Genomic DNA, 20,784 nt, shown 5'->3' with positions numbered 1-20,784 from the left:
TGTGCACTGACCTTTGCCGACCTCCAGCGGAACCCCCAGGGGGCAGCAGACACCCCCAGCAGACAATGGCCCTCCTGGTGCCTCACCAGACCCTCACCCAAAGGAACCGCTCCCTCCTGGCCTCCCTGGGGCACCGCAGTGTCATGGGGCTGTCTACCCTGACAGGCACAGCTCCCCGGGCAGAACACGTGCCCCACCGTAACCCGACCTGGAAACTGAGCAGCCTGCACCACAGAGAAGCTGGCCCTGCGGTGTGACGGGGGCACCCCCATCCAGACTGAGCAGCTGCTGTGGGGTCTGCACCCACCCCTGCCCTGACTTGTGTTGCCTGACAAGAGACTCATCTTTTTTTGAAACACTAGTGGTTAGAATTTCCGCCACTTAAGACCCAAAAGGTCCTTTGGGGCTCAGGTAATTGGCTCCTGGAAGACAGGGCTGGGCACCCACGGCGTCTGTCAGCTGTCCGCCTGACACCCAGTGGCCAGTACAGCATACACTGGTGTTTATGGCGCTAGGACACAACCCCTGTTGGTGCCAGTGGCTGCTTTATCTCCAGTGGAGCCTGGAAAACATCCAGATAAAACTGGACCCCTGGCTCAGTCAAACACCTGCCCAAGCCCCCCAACTGCCCACTCACCCCCCAGCCTCCTCTGTCCAGATCCATTTTGTCAGCTCCCTGCCGCCTCCCAAGCTGTAGTCTGCACTAGGCCTGGGGCTGATGGCATCCCGTGGGCTTTGGTTGGGGGAGGGCAGATTCTGGACCCACTCAGGCCCATTGAGGGTACTCGCTGGGCACCTGCCACTGAGCCACAAGCCCTAGAGGAGGCCTGGGGTTTCCAACTCTTGCTGTCACCTGGGTGATCTGCTGTTCAGGGATGCAGGTGTCAGCCACCCTCAAATGGTCCGGCACCGTCAGGTGTGGGGACCTCTTGCTGCCGACAGACCCCTTTGAGTAAGCAGGGCCCAAATATACACAAAGTCTGAGAAAGACCCAAAACCTTTATTGTCCCCACCAGGAAGCCAGTGCTTCCAGCCCACACCCCACACCCCAGGAGCCTCAGCAGGTCTCTGCTCGGGAGGACGCCGCCCAGAGCTGCAGCCAGGGCCACCAGTGCCACCTACAGGCAGCCTGCAGGCTTCCTCCCATTCCAGCTGGGCAGTGGCCAGGCTGCCCCTTGACTAGCCCCACTGAGAAGGCAGCAGGATGGCAGTGGCCAGTGTGGTCAGGCTGGGCCATCTCCCTCTCAGACCTCAGCACCTGGGTCGTCAGGGCTGCTGCCCTTGTTCCGGAAGTGCTCTCGACTCCGCTTCCTGCTGCCATGGAAGCCAACAGTCTCCACCGGCGGGAGACCTGGCACAGACCCACTGCGGACAGGCCCTGACAGTGCCTCCACCTCCTGCAGGCCCCCATGGGCGCTGCCCCACTCCTCAGCCTCTGGGCTCCCGGGCCCGGCCAGATGGGCCAGCTCCACAGGGCCCTCGCCCCTGTCTGTGGCAGGATTCCCAAGGCCGCCTCTGCCCGGCTCTCCCACCTTCCCCAGGACCCTCTTCCTCTCGTGTCTGGCCTCGACTCCTCGGACTGGTTTGGTGAAGACGACCCTCCCTTCCCCACAGCTGGAGGGGTCCTGGTTGAAGGAGGACACGCAGTCAGTGGGGGCAGCCAGGCTCTGGGAGCCCAGGAAGGCCACGGCGGCAGCCTGATTGCTCTGCTCGCTGACCTCAGTCACATCTTCCAGGCTGTACTTGGTCCAGCGCTCGGGGTGTGCCACGTAGTCGGGGACTGGAAGCACCCTTGGGGAGACAGGGCTCCGATGGGCCCTGCCCAGGCCTTCCACTGGAGACCGGCCTGAGGGCGCTAGGGGCTGCTTGAAGCCTCCATTGTCACTCATGCTGGTGTGGGCCACAGAGGATGGAGCCCTTCTGGCCGCTCCCTCCAGGCAGTCAAAGATGTCACGGCTGCGCTGGGAGAAGGTGGAGCTCATGCCTCTCAGATGGAATGGCTGCACCGTGGCCGGGAGGAGGCCTGACGGGGGTGAGGGTGGTTCATCAGGACCTGAATCCTCCTCCCCAGGCAGCCCCATCGGGGACAGTGCTTCCACTTCAGCACCACCGGGCAAGCTGAGGTCAGAGTCCGAGTCACTGAGGGAGACTGTGTCGGAAGGCAGCGTGTCATACTCCGTCCCGTGTTCACCCTCCATGCTGGGGGACGGCTCACCTGTCCCTGCATCAGCCATGGGTCCCCAGGGCCACGCCACACCTAAACCAAAACGGCCCAGGAAGTTTGTTTCTCAGGGGGAACAGTATTGAGAATGAGTTCCCCCTGCAGATCCACTGCCCCTGGACAAGTAGAGAATCAACTGACAGAACTGTCCCACACAGGGTGGAGTCCTGCCTCCCCCTCCAAGCCCTCCTCTCACCTCTCTTGGCTGCTGGGTGCCAGTGGTTGACACTGGAGTGTGACTGGACAGCCAAGTGGGCCAGGTGAACGGAGCCCTGATGAAGGTCCTCAGTGGCACAAGCGTGGTCGTCTCAGGCCTGGGAGTGCCCCGGCATTGCCGCTGTTCAGCTGCTCAACTAACTGCAGGTGGGTGGGGTGGGGGAGAGGACCAACCTCAGACCAGAGCGCACATGTGTGAAACAGGTTGTGTCCAGTGCCAGCACATTATCACCTCTCAAGGTGCCAGGCAGGACCGACCTAAGTCTGGGTTTTCAGAGCCCCTGACAGGCTAGGACTCAGGGTAGGGACTTTTGACTCGTTACCTCATTTAGTCGTGCCAACCCTCTGCAGGCAAGCTTGGAGCTACTAAGCGATTTTAGTAGGAAGCAGCCACCCAGGGCTTAAACCCAGGGCCAAGATCAGGAAGGAGGGCCACTTATAAGCTGCTTGCTGTGCAAGGTGAGCAGTTGGTACTCCACAAAGAGCCGGCACCTTCCTGATCCACAGGGAAAAGGTTTGCTCCTATTTGCTGGAAGATAGCCGGGAGCTCCCAAGGAATCTGCAGTCAAGGCCCTGGCATCTGAGGGTCAAGCTCTCGGGAAAGTGGGGTGTCGACCATCACCTTGAGCAGCCCTGCTAGGCAGAGGCAAATCCCCGCAGCTCCTGGAGCGACCTCCAGTGGCCTTCCTCCTGTAACACTCAGCACATGCCTTGCCTTTCCAGCTGGGCAGACAAGCGCTGCCTCCTGTACCCATTTAGTGGTAGAGTGACTAGGTGCCTCAGAGCTTGCGTTTCCAAGCAAAAGAGACGGCCCATCCACACCCTTCTGCACTGTCCTCGGCCATCCATCCACTGACTCCTCTCCTGCTACCAACACTCCTTGCCCGCCCAGGGTGACCTGTGTCTTGTGCACCCAACAAGGATGGGGTCAGGGGTATTATTAGGGGCTGTTAGTGCCCTCCACCAAGTCAAACACAGGAAAGACCTCAATTCCTCTGAGGCGTGACTCTCCTCAGTGAAGAAGCCACCCCAGGGAAAGGCGATACCCAGCACCCCCCACACTGATGACCGTTTTAAAGCTGGCAGGTACGGGGCGGGGGACAAAATTTGCCCAAGTCACACAGTATGTTGCAGACAAAGCTGGAGTTCCAACCAGACCCCTGCTTCCCAGATTCGCACTCCCGTCCTCTGCAGCAGAACGCCGCCGCGGCCAGAAGCAGCCTGGTCAGCGGGGCACTCCGAGGGGGAGCGGGGATCGGGCTGCAAGACAGGGACTCCGGGAGTCCGTTCTCGGGGTTCTCGGCGAGACCCGGCAATGAGTGGAAGGGCAGAGTTGACTCCTTCATGTCCGGAGGCTGAAGGAAGCCGTCTCTTTCTCCACATGAATGCAGAGCCCGGCCTTTCTCCCCTCTATATGCCAGCAAGACCTCCCCGCCAGGGAAAAAACGAACTCTCAGTGCCAATTTGGCTCTCGGTGCGAAGTCGGGCTGGACAGGCCCGAGTCCGGGCCTCACGAGGATGCTGTGGGTGCCAAGGGCCCGGTCGCAAGGTACGGGGGTCGGCGAGCACAGCGGGGCCTCCGAGCTCAGGTGTTAAAGCTGCGCTCGGTGACCTTCCGGAGGCTCTGCCGGCCACCGTGGCCCGTCCTCCCTCAGCCCAAACCTACCGGCTCAAGGATGCACGGCCATCTCCATCTTGGTCGGCGCCGCACCTCTGCGCGGCGCGCTCAGCCCTCTGGGAAACCGAGTGCTCTGCCGGCCGAGCGCCGCGGCTTCCGCGCCTGCAGAACTACAACTCCCACAAGGCACTGGGCCGCAACTCCCGACGCCTGTCGGGACGTGTAGCCCTTGCGCATGCGCCCGCCCCTCTACCCTACGCCCCGGCCCTTGGGTCCGGCTCGGAAGCGGCCCCGGAAACGACGGCATTTGTTGGGGAACCAAGACCGGAATTGACCAAGAAGAACAGGAAGAGGAGGGACCAGGCCTGCAATTCCCAGAATGCTCGACGGCTAACCGACAGCTGGGCCGGCTTCCCGTGGTCCCAGCGCCACCTGCCGGAAGCCGCGAGAACAGCGGCCGCCCCAGGCGGGAAGTGCATCATCTCGTATGGAGAACGAATGTCGTTCCCGGCACTTCCGGTCATGACCGGAAGCGGTAACTGTCGCTCCTCCTGGGCTTCGTCAATGCAGCGAGGCGGGGCTCCCCGGGATCCCACGGTCCCGCTCAGGCCAGACGCAGAGGCGGTCCCAGCCCGAGATGAGGACGCAGGGTCGTGGCCGCTGGGCCACGGGTGAAGGGGGCTTTACCCGCTGGCTGGGCCGACGCTTTCCCAGCCCTAGGGGTTTACTGGGCCCTGGCCGCAGAAGTGTGGGGCGTCGTCCTCACACAGTTGCCCGGCCACCCTAACACCTCTGGGCCCTCAGCTGTGGTGCGTTGGTCCGGGCTCCGGGAGGCACTGAGACGTCCCCCGAGGGCGCTGCAGGGAAGCCGGGGCCAGGTCCCTGGTCCTTCCGGGCAGAATGGACGCCGCTGAACGCTCAAGCTTCCAAGTCAGCGTGGCTGGGTGGGCAGCAGCTGGGAAGGTTTGGCCTCCGCCATGCTTGGGAGCCTGTCCACGGCAGGGGGTCCAGGCAGAGGCAGAGGTTCTCCCTTCTACAAGCCGCGTCGCCCTTGGCCACTGGGCCCTGTTGGCACCTTGTGCCCCTTCTCAGCTGGGAGAGTTCATGCCCCACACGGTCACGGAATCTGAGTTCCCCTTGGCTGCTAGACCTCTGGTCCCTCTGAAAGGCTGGAGAGAGAACTCCCCCAGGGCCTGCTGCCCTGGCATCCGCTGGGAAATAGAATTCGAGGACCTGCTGTGGCTCAGCCTAGAGAAAAGGAGGGGAAGCAGGACCAGGACCCACTCCTCGGCCCCCGGTCTACTGTGCGCCTTTGGGATACCTTATTCCTTAAACTGCTCTTCCCTCCCCACAGGGAACATAGTGGAAAGTAGAGAGGGGGCTCCTTGAACCATCCTGTTACCCCAACCAGTGCAGGCTTGGAAGTCGGGAGCAGCAGGGGAGGAGGGCTTGCTGAGACTCTGTAACCCCCTAAAATGCAGGGCTGGGGACAGTTTCCAAATTGGCCTGCAGAGAGGCTGCTGGGAGCCCTAGACATGAATTCCCAGGCACTCATTTCCTCCAGGGGTCAGTTAAATGTGCCAGCATCCCCCTCCCTGCAACTAGGGAAAAGCAGCCTGACCCAGAGCAAGCCCCGCCCCTCGATGTAGGGGAAGGTCGGAGAGTCTAGACCAAGCCCATTGGCTGGAGGAGCTGGGACAAAGGGAAAAGGACCCGGAGCGCAGGGGCTGCTTAGCCCCAGAGCCTGTCCACCCCCCAGTCACCGCCCGCTGCGGGGCTGGGTGGGCTCCCTAGTGGGACGAGTCCTTTCTTCCCCTCCAGCCCCTTTGAGATGCGGCTCAGGTCTGCGCCACCAGCTCCTCAAAGGAACATTTACAGGAAATAGATGGGCAGGGCAGAGACCCTCAAATGCTCGGGAGGGGGCGGTGTGTCCATCCTTTGCCGTCCCTTAGGAGGAGGAGGAGTCCTGCAGCGCACCCAGCCCCGACCCCCAGCCCATCTCATACTGCATTCCCTGGCTGCCCGACCCCTCCTGCCCACCTGTTGACACTGTGTGCTCCTCGTGTGCCCAAGAGGCAGGGTGGAAGTGGATGCAGGCAACACAGGGCCTCTCCCAAAAAAGAGCACAGAGAACCCTCCCAAAAAGGACCCTTGGCTACCTGGAGTTACTCCCTGGTTTAAACCCAAAGTGAAATTCTAAGCAACCCCAACCAACTGAATGGACACCTCTTGGCCAAAAGCATTCTAAAGTAAACCTGAAAAGCTAGTTCAGGCCATGATGACCATGAGTGGCCCAATGTGCCTCATTATACCCTTTTCCAGTGGGAATTCACATTAAAACAGACACCTTAGGCTGGGTGTGGTGGCTCACACCTATAATCCCAGCACTTGGTGTATCACCTGAGTTCAGGTGTTCAGAAGTTCGAGACTAGCCTGACCAACATGGCGAAACCCTGTCTCTACTAAAAATACAAAATTAGCTGGGTGTGGTGGTGCATTCCTGTGGTCCCACCTACTCGGGAGGCTGAGGCAGGAGAATCGCTTGAACCCGGGAGGTGGAGGTTGCAGTGAGCCGAGACGACGCCACTGCACTCCAGCCTGGGCAACAAGAGCGAAACTCTGTCTAAAAATAAACAGAGACCTTAAGACTCACAAAACAGACTGTGTATCAATAAGATACCAATGTGACAGCGGGCCCGGAAAGAAATCCAAGTATTTTACCCCAAAATATATTTCTCTGATGTATTTTGAAATGGCCCTGCAAAGCTGTCTCTTGGGAAAATCTACATTCAATAGAGAATCCTCCTCCCTTTCAGGGTCTATTTCCTGATCCAGGAGATAATTAACTAAGATTCTGGCATCTTTTTAAGTCTGATAAGAAACATTTACAATCTGGAGGCTTCATCTGCATAATAAGAATCTTGGTCTCCACAACTCCTTCTCTTAACCCAGACAGTCCATTCTATTGATTTCAGGTCTTTAGATAAACTCAACCAATTGTTAATCAGAACATCTTTTAATCCGCCTGTGACCTGAAAGTCCCTCCCATTCAAATCGCCCCACCTTTCTGACTAAACCAACATGCATCTTAGATGTATTGATCGATGTCTCACGTCCCTAAAATGTATAAATTCAAGTAGCCGGACTACCTTGGGCACCAGTTCTCCGGACCTCCCGGGGCTGTGTCAGAGGCCACAGGTGCTCTTATTTGGCTCAGAATAAATAACTCCACAAATTTTACAGAGTGACTCCTTTTGTGAATACCAGGGATCCCAACCCACCCCCTTACCCTGGAGCCCACACAGTCCACAGAGCCGAGCCCCACCCGTGCTGGACTCCCCTGCCCTCTGGCCAACCCCTAGGTCTCAGACGCCACTGGCACTGAGGGGCTGGACAGGCCTGGTAGCATGCCTGATGTTCCTTCTTTATTAAATGACGGATTCAGGATGTTGTGATTACAGTTGGAGGTGACTGTTAGAAAGGACAGGTGCATGAAGGCAGAGAATGCCCATAGACTCAGCTCTCGAACCGGGGCAGGAGGGAACAAGGTGAGCTGTGCAGCCCACAGGACGGGCGGGCTGGGTGGACACAGACCCCTAGGTCGGCCAAGCTGAGTCTCTGGGCGAGTGGCTCCCAGGAGGGGCCTGGCTGAGCAGGCAGAACTCCCTGGGACCCCAGGGGCAGAAGGACCCCTGCCCTCCAGTCCCCAAGGCCCAGGCCCGTCTCCACTCACACACGCCACCTACATGTGACGTCAGCCCTGAAAAGGTAACAGGAAAGTTCAGAACAAAAAACCTCAAAAGTAAAAAGGCTACGTGTAGCAGAGTAATACCGGAAATGTTATATACACAGGCGGTAATGGCCCCTCAGAAGTGTCCGGGTCACTCGGGGGGGCACTGCACAGGTCCCTGCGGCCAGAGCTGCGGGGCCTCAGTACACGGAGCTGTTCCGGATGCCACAGCACAGCACCATGCTCAGGATCATCTCGAAGATCTGCGGGAGGGTGGTGGGGGGTGCGGTCAGCATGGGGCCCTGCGGAAGGGGCAGCCCAGAGAACAGGCCCTCCGCCCCCGCCCACTCACCATGATCACGGCGACCACGATGGCAGCAATGCCGATGAGGTACAGCTTTCCGGAGAAGAGGTCGTCGATCTTCTGGTGGCAGTCCTTCTGCAGGGGGGCCAGGCGCGTGTGGTCAGGGGCCGGGCCTCGGGCTCCCTGTTGTCACTTAGTAATCCGTGGTCACCACAGAAAGTGCAGAGGGGAATCCTGGAAACAGCCCCCCACCCCCCCACCTCCCTCGGAACAGGTGGGTGCAGCGGCCCAGCCTCTGCCGGCTTTCTGTTTTCCACTCTTTTTAATGTAAACACGAAATGCCTGGCACACACTGTGCCGTTTTCCCCTGAGATCACGATCATTGGTGTCACTAGACCCCTACAGCATCACTGATGTGCACCCACTGACGACTTTCACTGAGGCCTCAGCAGGCAACTTCCACAGGGCACTATACGGCCTGCAGGCCCTGCCAGGTACAGGCTGTCAGGGACGTCCACACCCACGAGTGCACACGCGGAGCTGGGGGTGCAGGTGAGTTCCCGCCCCCCAGAGCCTCCACCTTCTTCACCCGGCATGCGCAGCGCAGGGCACCTGCCTTCCTCGTGGGCCAGATGCAGTCCCACCCCGACCCTCCAGCAGAGCAGCCCGGGCAGGGGCCACGCCACCCAGCGTGGTCGCTCCCCGTGGGGCTGCCGTGTGACCTGCCGACCCCACCCAGGGGCTGGGCGGCACGAGGGGATCAGGCGCGGCCCCGGCGGCCTCGCGCACCTTGAGGAGGTTGCTGATGATGTTGCTGCCTGAGGGACACAGATTGTTCTTGAGCACTGAGGTGGTCAGACCGGTCAGCGTGCTGGAGCCACAGCAGTCGAGCTGCAGAGAGCGGGGGTGCGAGGTCAGCCCTGGACGTGACCGGGGGATGGCGGCTCTGGGGAACCCACGGGGAGGCGGCCAGGGGTATGCAGCACTCCCCACTGCAGAACGCATCCAGGGGCCAGCCTTCTTCCTCCTCAGCTGCGCTGCTCAGAGCCTTCCACACCCTGGGCCAGCCTGGCCCACTAGGTTCCCACCCGAGGACCACTTGAGCCCAGGGGTCCTGGAGGTCCCAAGGGCACCTCCTGCTCCTGAGGTCTGGGCGGAGGCAGGATTTGTCCAGGACGAGACACTCCCCAGCCGGGTCCCCGCGGCCCTGCTCCCCGCCCTCGCCCCCGCGGGCCGCACCGTCTCGTGGAAGGTCTTCACCACGGCCTTGGCGTTGTTGGCGTCGTCATCCACCACGGCCTGCTGTAGGGCCTGGTCATAGAACTGCTTCACATCCTTGGCGATCTGGGGGAGGGGTGCGGTCACATGCACAGGGGGGACCTCCCCCACCTTTCCCCCACCCCACCCCGCCCCAGGCGGACACATTTTTCCCAGGCTCTCCCTGGGCAGGGTGGCTTCGAGGCCAGACCGCAGAGAACAAGGACTCTGCACTCTCAGCTGCCCCAGGGGTGTTGGGACACGGGAGGTGGGCCTTGTGCTCAGCCCCAGTGCTGCCTCCTCCATAAAGCCCCTGGAGATCCTCCTAGCAAGGGGGACCCAGGAGGAGCCCAAAGAGCTCCCACAAACCATGGGTCAGCCCAAGCCCCACCCGCGACAGGAAAGGAGGGAGCCCCCCTCACCCACCCCACCCGCAACAGGGGAGGAGGGTGCCCTTCACCCGCCCAACCCGCCACGGGAGAGGAGGGTGCCCTCCTCACCCACCGCACCCGCGACAGGGGAGGTGTGGCGGGTGAGGGGCACACCCACGCACCCAGGCTCACCTGGTCCTTGTTGACAAAGCCCCAGATGCCGGCCGCCACCTCACAGGCAAACAGGATGACCAGGCAGGTGAAGAACTGGAGCCAGGCAGTGGCCAGAGGGAGGAAAGAGGGCAGGCTGTGGGAAGGGCCCCAGGACACACACCCAGGTGCCCAGCAGGTGTGTGTGTGAGGGGCTAGTGGGAGTCACCAGCCCACGACCTGACCAGAGTGAGCAGCTTGTGTGGAGCCCTGGGGCACAGGGCCTAAGACTCAGTCCAGGAAGGAGCTGTCAAAGCCACGATGTCCCCACGCGGCACCAGGCTCCGCAGGACGGGGTAGATGGGGCGGGGCGCGAGGGGTGGGGTCACAGGCTGGTGAGTCCAGGACATCTGCAGCCCCCAGGGAGGCGTGTGCAGCAGCATGACCCCTGACTGGTCTTCCCCACCCCCTTGCTCCTGCTCCCCACAGGAAGGGGGAGCTATGGGATGTGCCTCAGTTTCCCCGCTCCCTCTTCCTGGACTGGCCAGGCCCTGGATGGCACAGCCAGGCCTGGGCTTCCCACTGGGGGCAGTGTGCCCGAACGCTGAGGCTCGCCTCAGAGCTAAGGCTTGCTCCCTGTTGTATTTGTGGCTATTTTTTGACAAAGAAGAGCGGTCACGTAGGAACTGGCCACGATGGAGATCAAGCACGATGGGATTTAATTTAAAAACCAAACAGGAAAACCAGGGCACAGGAGCCACCTCCCCCAGAACTCTAGGTTCCACCCTGAGCACCAGCTCTGGCCCCTCCTCAGGGCTAGATGCAGCCCCCAGCCCCTCCCGGGCCCAGGTGTCTGCAGCCTGGGCCACGAATTCCCAGTCCTCCCCGCCTTACCGTCCCTGAGCACCAGCTCTGGCCCCTCCTCAGGGCTAGACGCAGCCCCCAGCCCCTCCTGGGCCCAGGTGTCTGCAGCCTGGGCCACGAATTCCCAGAGTCCTCCCCGCCTTACCGTCCCCAGCAGGCACTGGGATTCCTGGATGGCCCCGTAGCAGCCCAAGAAGCCAACGAACATCATCACAGCACCCACAGCGATGAGGATGTAGATGCCTTGCGGAGAGAGAGACACCGGGTGGGTGCCTGCACACTCGTCACAGCCCAAGACCCCGGAGGGTCCTGGGTGCCAACCCCACCACGGGCCGCCCAGCTGGGAAGATGTGGGGTTACTGATGGCCAGGGATGAGCAGCGAGGGACCCCACATCCCAGCCTGGCCTGGTGAGTTCTCTGTGCCTCAGTTACCTCTCCCATGACACGGGACGGAGACTGAGGAGGCCACGTGGGGACTGTGCACCTCGTGAGTGCTCTGAGTGCTGGTGACAGGTGCTTCGCAGGGATGACATCTACGGTGTGGCCCACAGCCCGCCACCTGCCACACCCACCACGTACCGCCTGCACTTGCCACCCGCCACCCACCACCTGCACCCACTCCCAAAGCCTCTGGGACTCGGCGTGGGGAAGGAGTGGCATCAGAAGGCACAGGGTGGGCCCCGCTGTAGGCCGGGGTTGAGGGGGCAGCCCAGGAACCGGAACCAGAACCAATGCTGCCTCCCCAGTGTGGTGCGAGAGGAGGGCGGGGCCCTGCTGGCTCCTGCCCCCTATCTTGGCTGCACAGCAGCACTTCGGTTATGGGACCTGCGTTTGAACCTGGCTGCTGTGTGGGCAGATCAAGTTGGCTTCCTAGGCCCTGGGCTGAGGGCTGAAGCCCAGCACCCCACCTGGGACAGCTGGACCAGGACACGTAGGCCAGCCCTCCCGAACTCCCCCACGGCCCCTGGCTGGGCAGCACACACTTGGGGAGGGAGAAGGCGCCGTCCAAGGCGGGGGGCGGCACACTGTGGGCCCGAGACATGGGCCTGGCCACCCAGACAGGGCCTGTACCCTCGGGACAGCTGTTAGTGTCTCTCAGTGCCTGCCCATCCCCCATCCCTCAGCAGGCGGGGCTGTCCCGTCGCTGCGGCAATGCAGAAGGCAGCCCAGGCCCCTCCTCGCGGCCAGGCCCATTGTCCCTGCCCAGCCAGTCCACGGGAGAAGCTGCCTGGGGCAGGACTCGCCGCCGGGCAGAGCACACACCCACATCTAGGGCTTGGCCGCCCAGCCTCCTGCCTGATCAGATGAAGCCTCTGCCAGCAATGCCCTGCAGGTGGCCACCTCCTTACGGGCACGGTGCCCAGGAGCCAGGTCTCCCTCCCCTCAGGTCCTGACACTCCTGGGTTGCAAGGTTGGATTCACTCAGGGGTGCAGGTCAGGAGGGGCGCATTGCCTTTTTTGGTCCTGACAGGAGGTGGGAGGCCCAGGGCTGCCAGACCCCCTGCCAGGCCCCAGCCCCACCCCAGGCTCCTCTCTAAAGCCCTCAGGCCTAACCCACCGCACCCGCAGCGTCTCTGAGGGGAGTGAGCCCAGCAAACCCGCCCTGTTCCCAGCGCTGCAAAAAAAAGCCCTTGGCAGGGCCCGGCCCACATCGGGGACAGCAAGAGGCTCCAGAAGGCCAGTTCTGGGATGAGCAAGGACTTGATGGCCAGAGGAGCTCCAAGGGGTCTCCGTCCAGTGGGGACCCAGGCAGAGCCCATGTCGGAGGTGACAGGTCCTGTGGTCGTGTGGTCAACACAACAGCAGGCTCCTCCAGCCCAGGGAAACCCGAGCCAAGGACCGAGGGTGGGCAGCTCTGGGGCTGGAGCTCTGATGCGACCACGGTGACACCACGCGGGTCAGATCCTGGCTTCCAACACCAGCCTCGCCCTGGCACTGTGGAGGCAGCACCACTACCCCATGGGGCCTCAGCACAGCCTGTGACCTCTGCTTCTGCTGAGAGTGGGGCACAGGAAGGAGGCCTGGCATACTTCTCTGGGGTGTCCCCTGTCCTTGCCCCAGCCCGAAGCTTAGCAACCCTTCAGCTCCTCTCCGGCCACACAGGGCCGGACGCCGGCCCAGCAGTGGGAGCTGCTCTAGCCACAAGGCTTGGTCACTGGGTGCCTGGAGAGTAACCCCTTCCAGGAACCCCTGCCTCACACCCACTGGCCCCAGGTCCTGGAGAAGGGGGGCAGCCCCCTCCTGTCCCTGGACAGGAGTCCGAGGAATGTGCTGGGGGCAGCCTCGTTCTAGGCCATGCTGTGGTTGTCACTGGCTGGACTGGTGGCCCTGGAGGACAAGGCCCAGGATGGCTGGGAGGACCTTCTGGACCCCAAATAGCCCTAATGATCTGGGGAGCGGGGAGGAAGCGGCCCGGGAGGGGCCTCCCAGTAGAGATGCACCCTCGGAGATAGGAGGATGCTGGCCAAGCTTTGCTGCCCATAGCCCAGGCACACGGGCAAAGCTAAGCCGAGTGCTTCTGAGGATGCGGGCAGGAGCACCCCAGCTGCGTGCAGGGGGTGTCTCCACACGAGCCCCTGGGACAAGCAGCCTTTCCCGTTCTCCTGACACACACCTGTGAGGGCACCACGGCCCCGAGAGAGGCCAGGAACCTATGGGCAGGGTCACAGGACCCTCCCCAGGATCGGCTGGGCCCAGAAACCCTCTGCGGGCCACAGGCTTCTGTCTCTGGGGAGGACAGGGACTGTCCCTGTTGACACCGTCTGGACCCCAGCACCAGCGGGGTATGGGGAAGAAGGAACGGGCACGCAGTGTGGCCAGGGTCCTCACCTGGCCCTGGGGTGACTGCACAGAGGCGGGATGGTGCAGGTGTGGGGCCATTTCGGGCCTCCTGGGGCCCTAGTTCAGCAACCAAGCCAAGCAGCCTCCGTAACTGGCGGGGGGCCTGGCCCTACAGCTCCAGGCCTGGGGGCACCTGCCGGCTGAGGGAAGCCCTGAAGACTGGGAACACGCAGGCTGCCCACCCCACCCACCCCTCAGCTTCTGAGGGCAAGAGGGCCATCCCAGAGGCCTCCTCTAAGGACAGAAGCATCTCAACAAATGCTCCAGAGCCCCACCAGCAGCAGCCCTGCCAGGGGTACCAGGAGGAGGGGTGCTGCTCTGCACAGTGAGATGGTCCTCTTCCTGCTCCGGGCCTTGCCCCTGCCCGCCTCCTCCTCCATCACTTCTGCTCCTGGGGGTGGGGAGGGCAGCCCAGTCCCCCACACGCAGCCTAATAAGGCCGCAAGGTGCAGCTGCCTGCAGAGGCAGCTGAGTCACACCAGCCTCTGGGGTGTCTCCACCCCTCTCCACCCCTGCCCTGCCCCCTCTCCACCCCTGCCCTGCCCCCTCTCCACCCCTGCCCTGCCCCTCTCCACCCCTCCCCTGCCCCCTCTCCACTCCTCCCCTGCCCCCTCTCCACCCCTCACTGGGTTCCATCCCTTGAGCTCCATCCCTCCCTCCCTCCCAGGCTCAGTGCAGCCCAGGCATCCAGCCCCACCCTTCCCCGGGAGCCTCCCCTGAAATAACCCCACACTTAAAATAAGCAAGCTCTCGACACGGTCCCTGCCCAGGCCTGGCTGCCACCCCCTGCCCTGGCTCAGGCCAGAGGAGCCAGCAGGCCACAGGCCCACCTCCACTTCAACCCTTGTGCCCAGAGCCCTTTCCAGGGCCGCCTCCCTGCCCAGACATGCCATGCCCGACTGCCTTTCACCCTCCATGTCCTCACCCAAAAGGCTAGGCCCTGCCTCCTCCTGGAAGCCCTCCCTGAATGCATCTGCGGCCACATGCGCACTCACCTACGTAGAAGGTGTTGGGCGCAGGTTTGTCTCCCAGCTCCAGATACAGGAGGTTGGTGGTCTGCGGGTCATGGCGGAGCCACAAGGCTACACCCAGGATCACGCCTCCAGCCAGCTGGGAAAGAGCAGGAACGGTGTCACACGTACCAAGAGGGCTGCGCCTGCCCCACACGCGCAGCCTGAGCAGCCTCCTGCCTTGCTGAGCCACCCGCTGGCTCCCGAGCAGGGACCAGGTGTCAGCTCTGCTGCCCTGGTTTTCGCAATGCCCCGAGGAGCCCCGGGAGTCAGGAAGCATGAGGCAGGTGCTTTGGCCGCCATCTTCTTGGAGCCTGGCCCTGCCCTGCACCTGTGGCGTGTGACTCCAGCACGGGACTGCCAGGAAGACACGGGATGCCGGGTCAATCTGCCTCTCAGATGAAAACGGAATACTTCTTTAGGATAAGTGTGTCCCAAATATTGCATGGGACATACAAAAAAATAATCTGGTGTTTATCTGAAGTTCAAGGTTAATTGGACACCCTGTAGTTTCACTTTCCGTATCTGGCCAGAGGAGATACCAGGACCTGAGCATCCCAGGACCACCACACCCTCCTGCAAGGATGCGGCACCACCCCAAGAGTTCTGAGCTCGTTGGGGCACTGCCTCTGTCTGGGGGTGCTGAAAACTCTGGGGCGGGGGCACCCCATCTTTGCTGCCAGGAGGACGGAGTAGGATTTGATGTCACCGGGCCAAGCTGTAGGCACCAGGGCCTGCGGGGTTTGTGGGATACATCCCTGCTGCCATCAGCCCTGGGAAGGGAAACTTGGGAGGAAGGAAGCTGCTGTGGTTTCCAAGATGGGCTGGGGGAAGGGGTGCACAGAAGCCGGCCCAGCACTGCCGCTCAGCAGCTGGGGCAGGAAGGGGGCTGTGCTGGGAGTCCGGCCGGCGGGGATGGGGCTCACAGAGAGGAGAGGCCCTCGACGCCAGGTCGCCCTGTGTGCACACAACCAACTCTAGCCAGGTGGGGTCTACCTTTGAGACTGGGCCCCAGACCAGGCTCAGCTCAGCCCACTCTGATCATCCGACCAGGCCAGGCACGTGCCCTAGGCCCCCCTCCGCACGCACCAACTCCTCCTCTCTCCCTAGGGGCAGTGCCCAGCCCTCTGGCGGTGGGAGGGGACACAGGCTTTTCTTCTGTCCCTTGTGCCTAGCACCATGCAGGGCACACTGTGGCCATGTGATCCCCATAAATGACCAGTGACCCTGAGCCCTGCTGCCCCTACCCTCCACTCCAGGACCCCTCGGCCTCCTGCTGCCCCTACCCTCCTCCACTCCAGGACCCGTCAGTCGCCTCTTGCAGATGCTCCTCCCTGCTAGACAGGATGGGGACTGGGTCCCCTTCAGACCCCTCCTGGGGCTTCTTCCTGCCCCAGGCATGAACATGGCCCCACAACCCTCCAGCAGCCTGGAGACACTGCATCCCTAGGACGCAGCCAGTCCCAGGGTCCCTGGTCCACAACAGGAGGCCCTTGTTGCTGGACAGTCTGGGTGGGTCAGGCTTTACCCCCCTGCTGCCCCAGGAGGACAGGACCAGAATCCCCTAAAACCCAGTCTGGCAGACAGCCGTGCGCAGCACTCAGGCAGGGACCACCCACGCCAGGGCGTGCTGAAGAAGCCTGTGGGGTCAGGGCCCCACAAGTGTGGCCACCATCCGGCTCCCATTGGCCTGGGCGAGTCTGCCTTCCTCCTCCATGCCACTCTCACAAAGGGCCAGGCCCTGGGGGCTTCCTGGAGGAGGAGGCAGGGGGACATAAGATGAAATCAGCCAGGTGAGGAGGCACCCGGGGCGATGAGGGCACAACTTCCCCAGCGGAGAGTGTCAGCCCAGAAGGCAGCTGCTCCCAGAGCTGAGTCGGAATGCTTGGCTCTGCCACCAGCTGGGTGCCAGGCAGGTCCTGTCCCAGCAGCTGAGGCCTTGCCTCACCAGCACCAGGCGCCGACCCCACCACAGATGCAGGGCTGCCGGTCAACTGCAGAAGAGAAACCGAAAGCTTAAAAAAAAAAAAAAAAAAAAAAAGGAGAAACTGGGAGCTGGACCCAAGACCACCACCTGGATAGCCCCACTCCTGCTCCAACGGCCCTGCCAGGGAAGCAAGGCCCCAAGGTGGGAGTGGGCAGGGGGCTGTGCCCAGCAGAGTGTGAGCTTCGGGCCCCAGTACCATGGCCCATACCCAAGGAAAGCCCTGAGGACTCCCCAGGCAGGCCGGTCTAGGGCCTTGGTGAGGGTTCGGGTGGGTGGAGGAGCTGGGGGCTCTATACCTCTTCCCCCTTTCCCTCACACTCTTGCCTCCCCTTCCCCAGGACCTAAGCTGGGCCTGACAGACAATAAGGCCAGAGGGGGCTGGGCGTGGTGGCAAGTGCCTGTAATCCTAGTACCTTAGGAGGCTGAGGCGGGAGGATCGCTTAAGCTCAGGAGATTGAGGCTGCAGTGAGCTAGGATTGTGCCGCCGCACTCCAGCCTGAGTCTCAGAGCGAGGCTCTGTCTCCGAGAAAAACATTATCCAGGTGTGGTAGCTCACGCCTGCAATCTGCAATCCCAGAGCTTTGGGAGGCTGAGGTAGGAGGACTGCTTGAGGCCAGGAGTCTAAGACCAGCCTGGGCAACATATCAAGACCCCATCTCTACTAAAAGTAAAAATAATTAGCTGGGCATGGTGGCATATGCCTGTGGTCCCAGCCACCTGCGAGGCTGAGGTGGGCAGACTGTGGGCCCAGGGCCCAGGTGTTGGAGGCTGCAGTGAGCTGTGACCACAATGCTGCTGCACTCCAGCCTGGTGACAGAGCGAGACCCTGTCTCATGGGGCTCTCACCCCAAAGGGGTTGTTGATGGTCCCCCGTAGCGGGCCTGCCAGAGCACCTTCTCCACACACCCGACACAACAACCTGGGCTGTGGTTTCTCAGACCTTCTTCTGAGGAGCTGTACCTCCTGCCCTCCTATGGGAGTTTCCACTCAATTTTCATACTTTGGTTTAGAGAGGATGGCAGCCTACTTCCCCTGCCCAGGCCCCACACTGAAGCTCTTCCTGCCGAGTGGAAGGTGTGTTAGAATCACCGAGGGCCTGACGTGCACCTGCAGGCAGTACTGGAAGCCAGCTGGCAGCTGGGACCCCAAGTGTGCCCCTCACATGACAAGGCCCCAGGGAGATCAGGGGTCCCTGGCTTCCAGAATCCTGCAGGAACAGACAGCTCCTAGTTCTTCTGTGCCCATTACACCCGTGGGAGCACAGGGAGGGCCGTGAACAGTGCAGGAGAGGCAAGAAGGGTGGGGGCTGGGGGGTGGCCCCAGAGAGCCTGGCTGTCCTCACCCTTTTGCCCTCCTGAGCTGGCTCCATCTGCAGCCTGGTGGGAGGAGGTGGTGGCGAGGCCGAGAGTTGCCGTGGTAACTCTGGCTTCCTCCAGGGCCTCTGAAAACATTGCTTATTTTGTTTTGAAACTATGGTCCAGAGACCGCTTTGAGAGCTGTTCCAGGACAGAGTGGGGCAGGTGGATGGGGGAGCCTCATCCCCACAGAGACCTGGTGGCAAACCCTGACTCAGCCACAGGAGCTGCGGGGCTGCTGGAAGGGTCCCCGGGCTCCCTGTGCCTCAGTGTCCCCCTCTATAAAACAGAGCTGATCCTGGAACCGTGCCTGGCTCGGAAGCTGCTCCCTAGGGGCTGATCCATCCCACGCCCTCCCTGGCTGGGCAGGGACCACCCCTCCTCTAGCCTGGGCACTGAGGGGATGACCGCATCTAATGGGCACAACGTCCTAACAGAAAGGTAGTGACAGCAAAGCTTAGCCTAAACCCCGAACCTGCTAACGGTGGGACTCCAGGCCATGCTGCAGCTTCTTGCTGTGCTCTGGGAAAGGGCTTCTTTTCAGACTCCAGGGGCGTGTGGGAAGGCTGCCCCCAGACAAGCCCCGGCCCCAGGCCTCTGCTGAGGGTTGCAGGGAAGGCTGGTCCTGGCCTGCAGGGCCTGGAGAGCCTGGGTCAACACCAGGAAGGACCCGAGGGCCCATGTGACTTTTAATAGGGCAGAGCAGCTGGGCCAGGAGGGGGTGGGTAGGACAGTGGGAAACGGGGGTGACGCCAGCCTGCCCACCTCAATTGTCCCCGAGGCTACCAGAAACAGTCGGGAGCCACCCTGGGTGGAAAAATGGGGCACGAAGGAGTGCCAGGCACTGAGCAGAGGCCTCACCTGGGCCTTGGTCTTCCCAGCCCTAGCATGGACCCACAGGGGGCCACGCTGAGCTCTCCGGCCTTCAGCAGGGACCTTGAGCTGGAGCTAGGTGACAACGATGGTGGTGATGGTCACCCCCAGTTTCTGGATGAGGAAACGGAGGCGGAGGGGCTCCCCTAGGGCCACCTACAAGGGAGGGCAATGGCAGCACCAAAGCCGTGGTGGGAAAGGCAGAGGTGCCCCTGCCCCATAACAGACCCCACGTGGCAGGACTAGAGTTCCCCAGAGTCAGGAACGCGGAAACCACCTGCTCTCCGAAAGACACGGGGCAGGGCCTGGTAAAGGACGTGTGCCCTGAACGTATGCAGAGTTTTCCAAACTCAACAGCAAGCAAACCGGCAACACAAGCTTTACAAGATGGGCAAAAGACAGGAACAGACCCTTCCCCAGAGAAGACACACACACAGCAAATAAGCACACGAAGAGATGCTCCACCTCGCTAGGGACCAGGAAACCCAGGTCAAGCCGCAGCCACGGCCTGAGCGCACCCAGAGGATTGGCTGCCGTGAAAACGACCAACCACAGCACATGCTGCTGGGGGAGGCGACTGGGGCGCACGCAACGGGGGCTGTAAAATGGTCCAGCCACCTTGAATAACAGTTTGGCAGTTATGTAACACTGCTGCTTAAGTGGTGAAACCCACATTCACATGACCCAGCTGCTCCACGCCCAGGTATTTATCCAAGAGAGATGAACTTAGGTTCACACAAGACTTGTACACAAATGTTCCAGCAGCGTTTCTTGTAAATGCCCCACACGGAAACAACCCACATGCCCACTGACTGGTGAACGGGTGGACCTGGGAGCCATCGCGGCCTTGCACACGTGGGTGCAACCCTGCTCGGCAATAAAAAGGAACAGACGACGGGCACGCCACAGCACGGGTGCAGAGACGACGGGCACGCCACAGCACGGGTGCAGAGACGACGGGCACGCCACAGCACGGTGGGTTGCTGGGTAATTGTGCTGAACCAAAGAGGGAGAACAGCAACGGTGCACAAGAGCCTTCTGAGCTCACTTGTTGAAATGCACGCTGTGTGCGCCCACAGCGAGGGCCTGTGGTTGCCCTGGGACGGGGAGGAGGGGCAGGAAGCAGGGATCCCAAGGGTCCCAGAGGCGCTTGGGGAGTTGGTGATGGTTTCACAGGGGTATAAATCTGTCAACATTTACCAAGTTGTTCCCTTTAAACATCTGCATTGACTGTGTGTCAATCACGTCTAAATAAAGCTGTTTGAAAAGCCCCCACATCCCAAGTCCCTGATGACTGAACTCCTGGGGGCCAGTGTTTCTTCTGGGCCCCAAAGGCTCCAGGCTGCCATCTTGGTGCTAACTTCTTCCGAGGCGGAGCCAGCTCTTCCCAGGGGCAAGCAGCAGCGTGGGAAAAAACAAAGCCGTGTCCTTAGAAGTGCAGTTTTAGGATCAATCAGAGTTAGGACTGGAGTAACTATGGAGCCCGGATGTCAGTTAAAAGAGAGAGTCCCGCTTTCATGGTGATGAGGTAGAGGGCAGCCCAAGGCCCTGGCTGCTGAGTGCCTTTCACCTAGGTGACCTCAGGCCCATCTCAGCCTCTCTCAAACCAGGAAATCAAAGTGCGGAAGCTGACATCCACACAACTCAGCCTGAACAGCAGCACCCGGCTCTCCAACACAGGTTTCATAAGTGCTGGAATCTGGACCTCCTGTCATCCCTCTCCCCACATAGACCTCCATACAGGCGCCTCCCTGCTCAAAGCTTGCCTGTGGGACGCCTCTCTGCTACCAGCTCCCACCTCCTAAGATACTCCAGCCTCCGGAGGGGCCCAGCTTCTGAGATGCCCTGTCCTCATGATGGTCCCGCCTCCCAAGTGGCCCAGCCCCAAAGATTCCCCGCCCCCCAAGACACTCCACCTCCTCAGATGCCCCACCTCCGAGGCGCCCCACCTCCCGAGACGCCCCACCTCCCGAGACGCCCCACCCC

General features: G+C 61.6%; 3 protein-coding genes across 12 annotated transcripts in view; 1 reads left to right on the top strand and 2 right to left on the bottom strand.

Moving 5' to 3' along the window:
- Window positions 1-979: 979 nt before the first annotated feature.
- Window positions 980-4,413, bottom strand: TSSC4 (tumor suppressing subtransferable candidate 4). 6 transcript variants are annotated; one of them, XM_011930098.1, is made up of 5 exons: window positions 4,104-4,267; window positions 2,761-2,933; window positions 2,418-2,574; window positions 2,216-2,257; window positions 980-2,023 (listed from the first exon to the last, which is right to left on the bottom strand). In XM_011930098.1, the coding sequence occupies exons 4-5, from the start codon at window positions 2,232-2,234 to the stop codon at window positions 1,245-1,247; spliced, it is 798 nt and encodes a 265-aa protein (XP_011785488.1). In that variant the 5' UTR covers window positions 2,235-2,257; window positions 2,418-2,574; window positions 2,761-2,933; window positions 4,104-4,267; the 3' UTR covers window positions 980-1,244. The 6 variants fall into 6 exon arrangements, with proteins under 6 accessions (XP_011785488.1, XP_011785486.1, XP_011785485.1 ...); XM_011930096.1 differs by having other exon boundaries at window positions 980-2,257; window positions 2,761-3,070; window positions 4,104-4,413; XM_011930095.1 differs by having other exon boundaries at window positions 980-2,257; window positions 2,930-3,070; window positions 4,104-4,413.
- LOC105503238 lies at window positions 2,579-6,702 on the top strand. The gene is made up of 2 exons (XM_011930099.1): window positions 2,579-2,641; window positions 2,678-6,702. Exon 2 carries the CDS (start codon window positions 3,753-3,755, stop codon window positions 4,728-4,730), a length of 978 nt encoding a protein of 325 aa, XP_011785489.1. The 5' UTR covers window positions 2,579-2,641; window positions 2,678-3,752; the 3' UTR covers window positions 4,731-6,702.
- Window positions 6,703-7,455: 753 nt separating this feature from the next.
- CD81 (CD81 molecule) overlaps window positions 7,456-20,784 on the bottom strand; it is a 23,020-nt gene continuing 9,691 nt past the window's right edge. For 2 of the 5 annotated variants that reach the window (XM_011930087.1, XM_011930090.1), the window contains exons 2-8: window positions 14,569-14,683; window positions 10,877-10,974; window positions 9,910-9,984; window positions 9,329-9,433; window positions 8,879-8,980; window positions 8,138-8,224; window positions 7,456-8,048 (exon numbers count right to left, since the gene is read on the bottom strand). In XM_011930087.1, coding sequence (XP_011785477.1) covers window positions 7,986-8,048; window positions 8,138-8,224; window positions 8,879-8,980; window positions 9,329-9,433; window positions 9,910-9,984; window positions 10,877-10,974; window positions 14,569-14,683 — 645 coding nt within the window. In that variant the 3' untranslated portion in view covers window positions 7,456-7,985. Of the gene's footprint in view, window positions 8,049-8,137; window positions 8,225-8,878; window positions 8,981-9,328; window positions 9,434-9,909; window positions 9,985-10,876; window positions 10,975-14,568; window positions 14,684-18,786; window positions 18,874-19,263; window positions 19,358-19,611; window positions 19,775-20,564; window positions 20,598-20,784 lie in introns of those variants that run through there. The other 3 variants (XM_011930089.1, XM_011930091.1, XM_011930088.1) reach the window with 3 other exon arrangements.

This window comes from Colobus angolensis, unplaced genomic scaffold (assembly GCF_000951035.1).
Source record: "Colobus angolensis palliatus isolate OR3802 unplaced genomic scaffold, Cang.pa_1.0 Scaffold84, whole genome shotgun sequence".
In the NCBI taxonomy this organism is placed as follows: Eukaryota; Metazoa; Chordata; class Mammalia; order Primates; family Cercopithecidae; genus Colobus; species Colobus angolensis.
The sequence above is the reverse complement of the archived record's forward strand: the minus strand, read 5'-3'. Positions and strand labels throughout refer to the sequence as shown.

Excerpts from the sequence above, each read along its gene's own strand:
- TSSC4 (XM_011930096.1), bottom strand. The coding sequence starts at position 2,234 with ATGGCTGATGCAGGGACAGGTGAGCCGTCCCCCAGCATGGAGGGTGAA.
- LOC105503238 (XM_011930099.1), top strand. The coding sequence starts at position 3,753 with ATGAGTGGAAGGGCAGAGTTGACTCCTTCATGTCCGGAGGCTGAAGGA.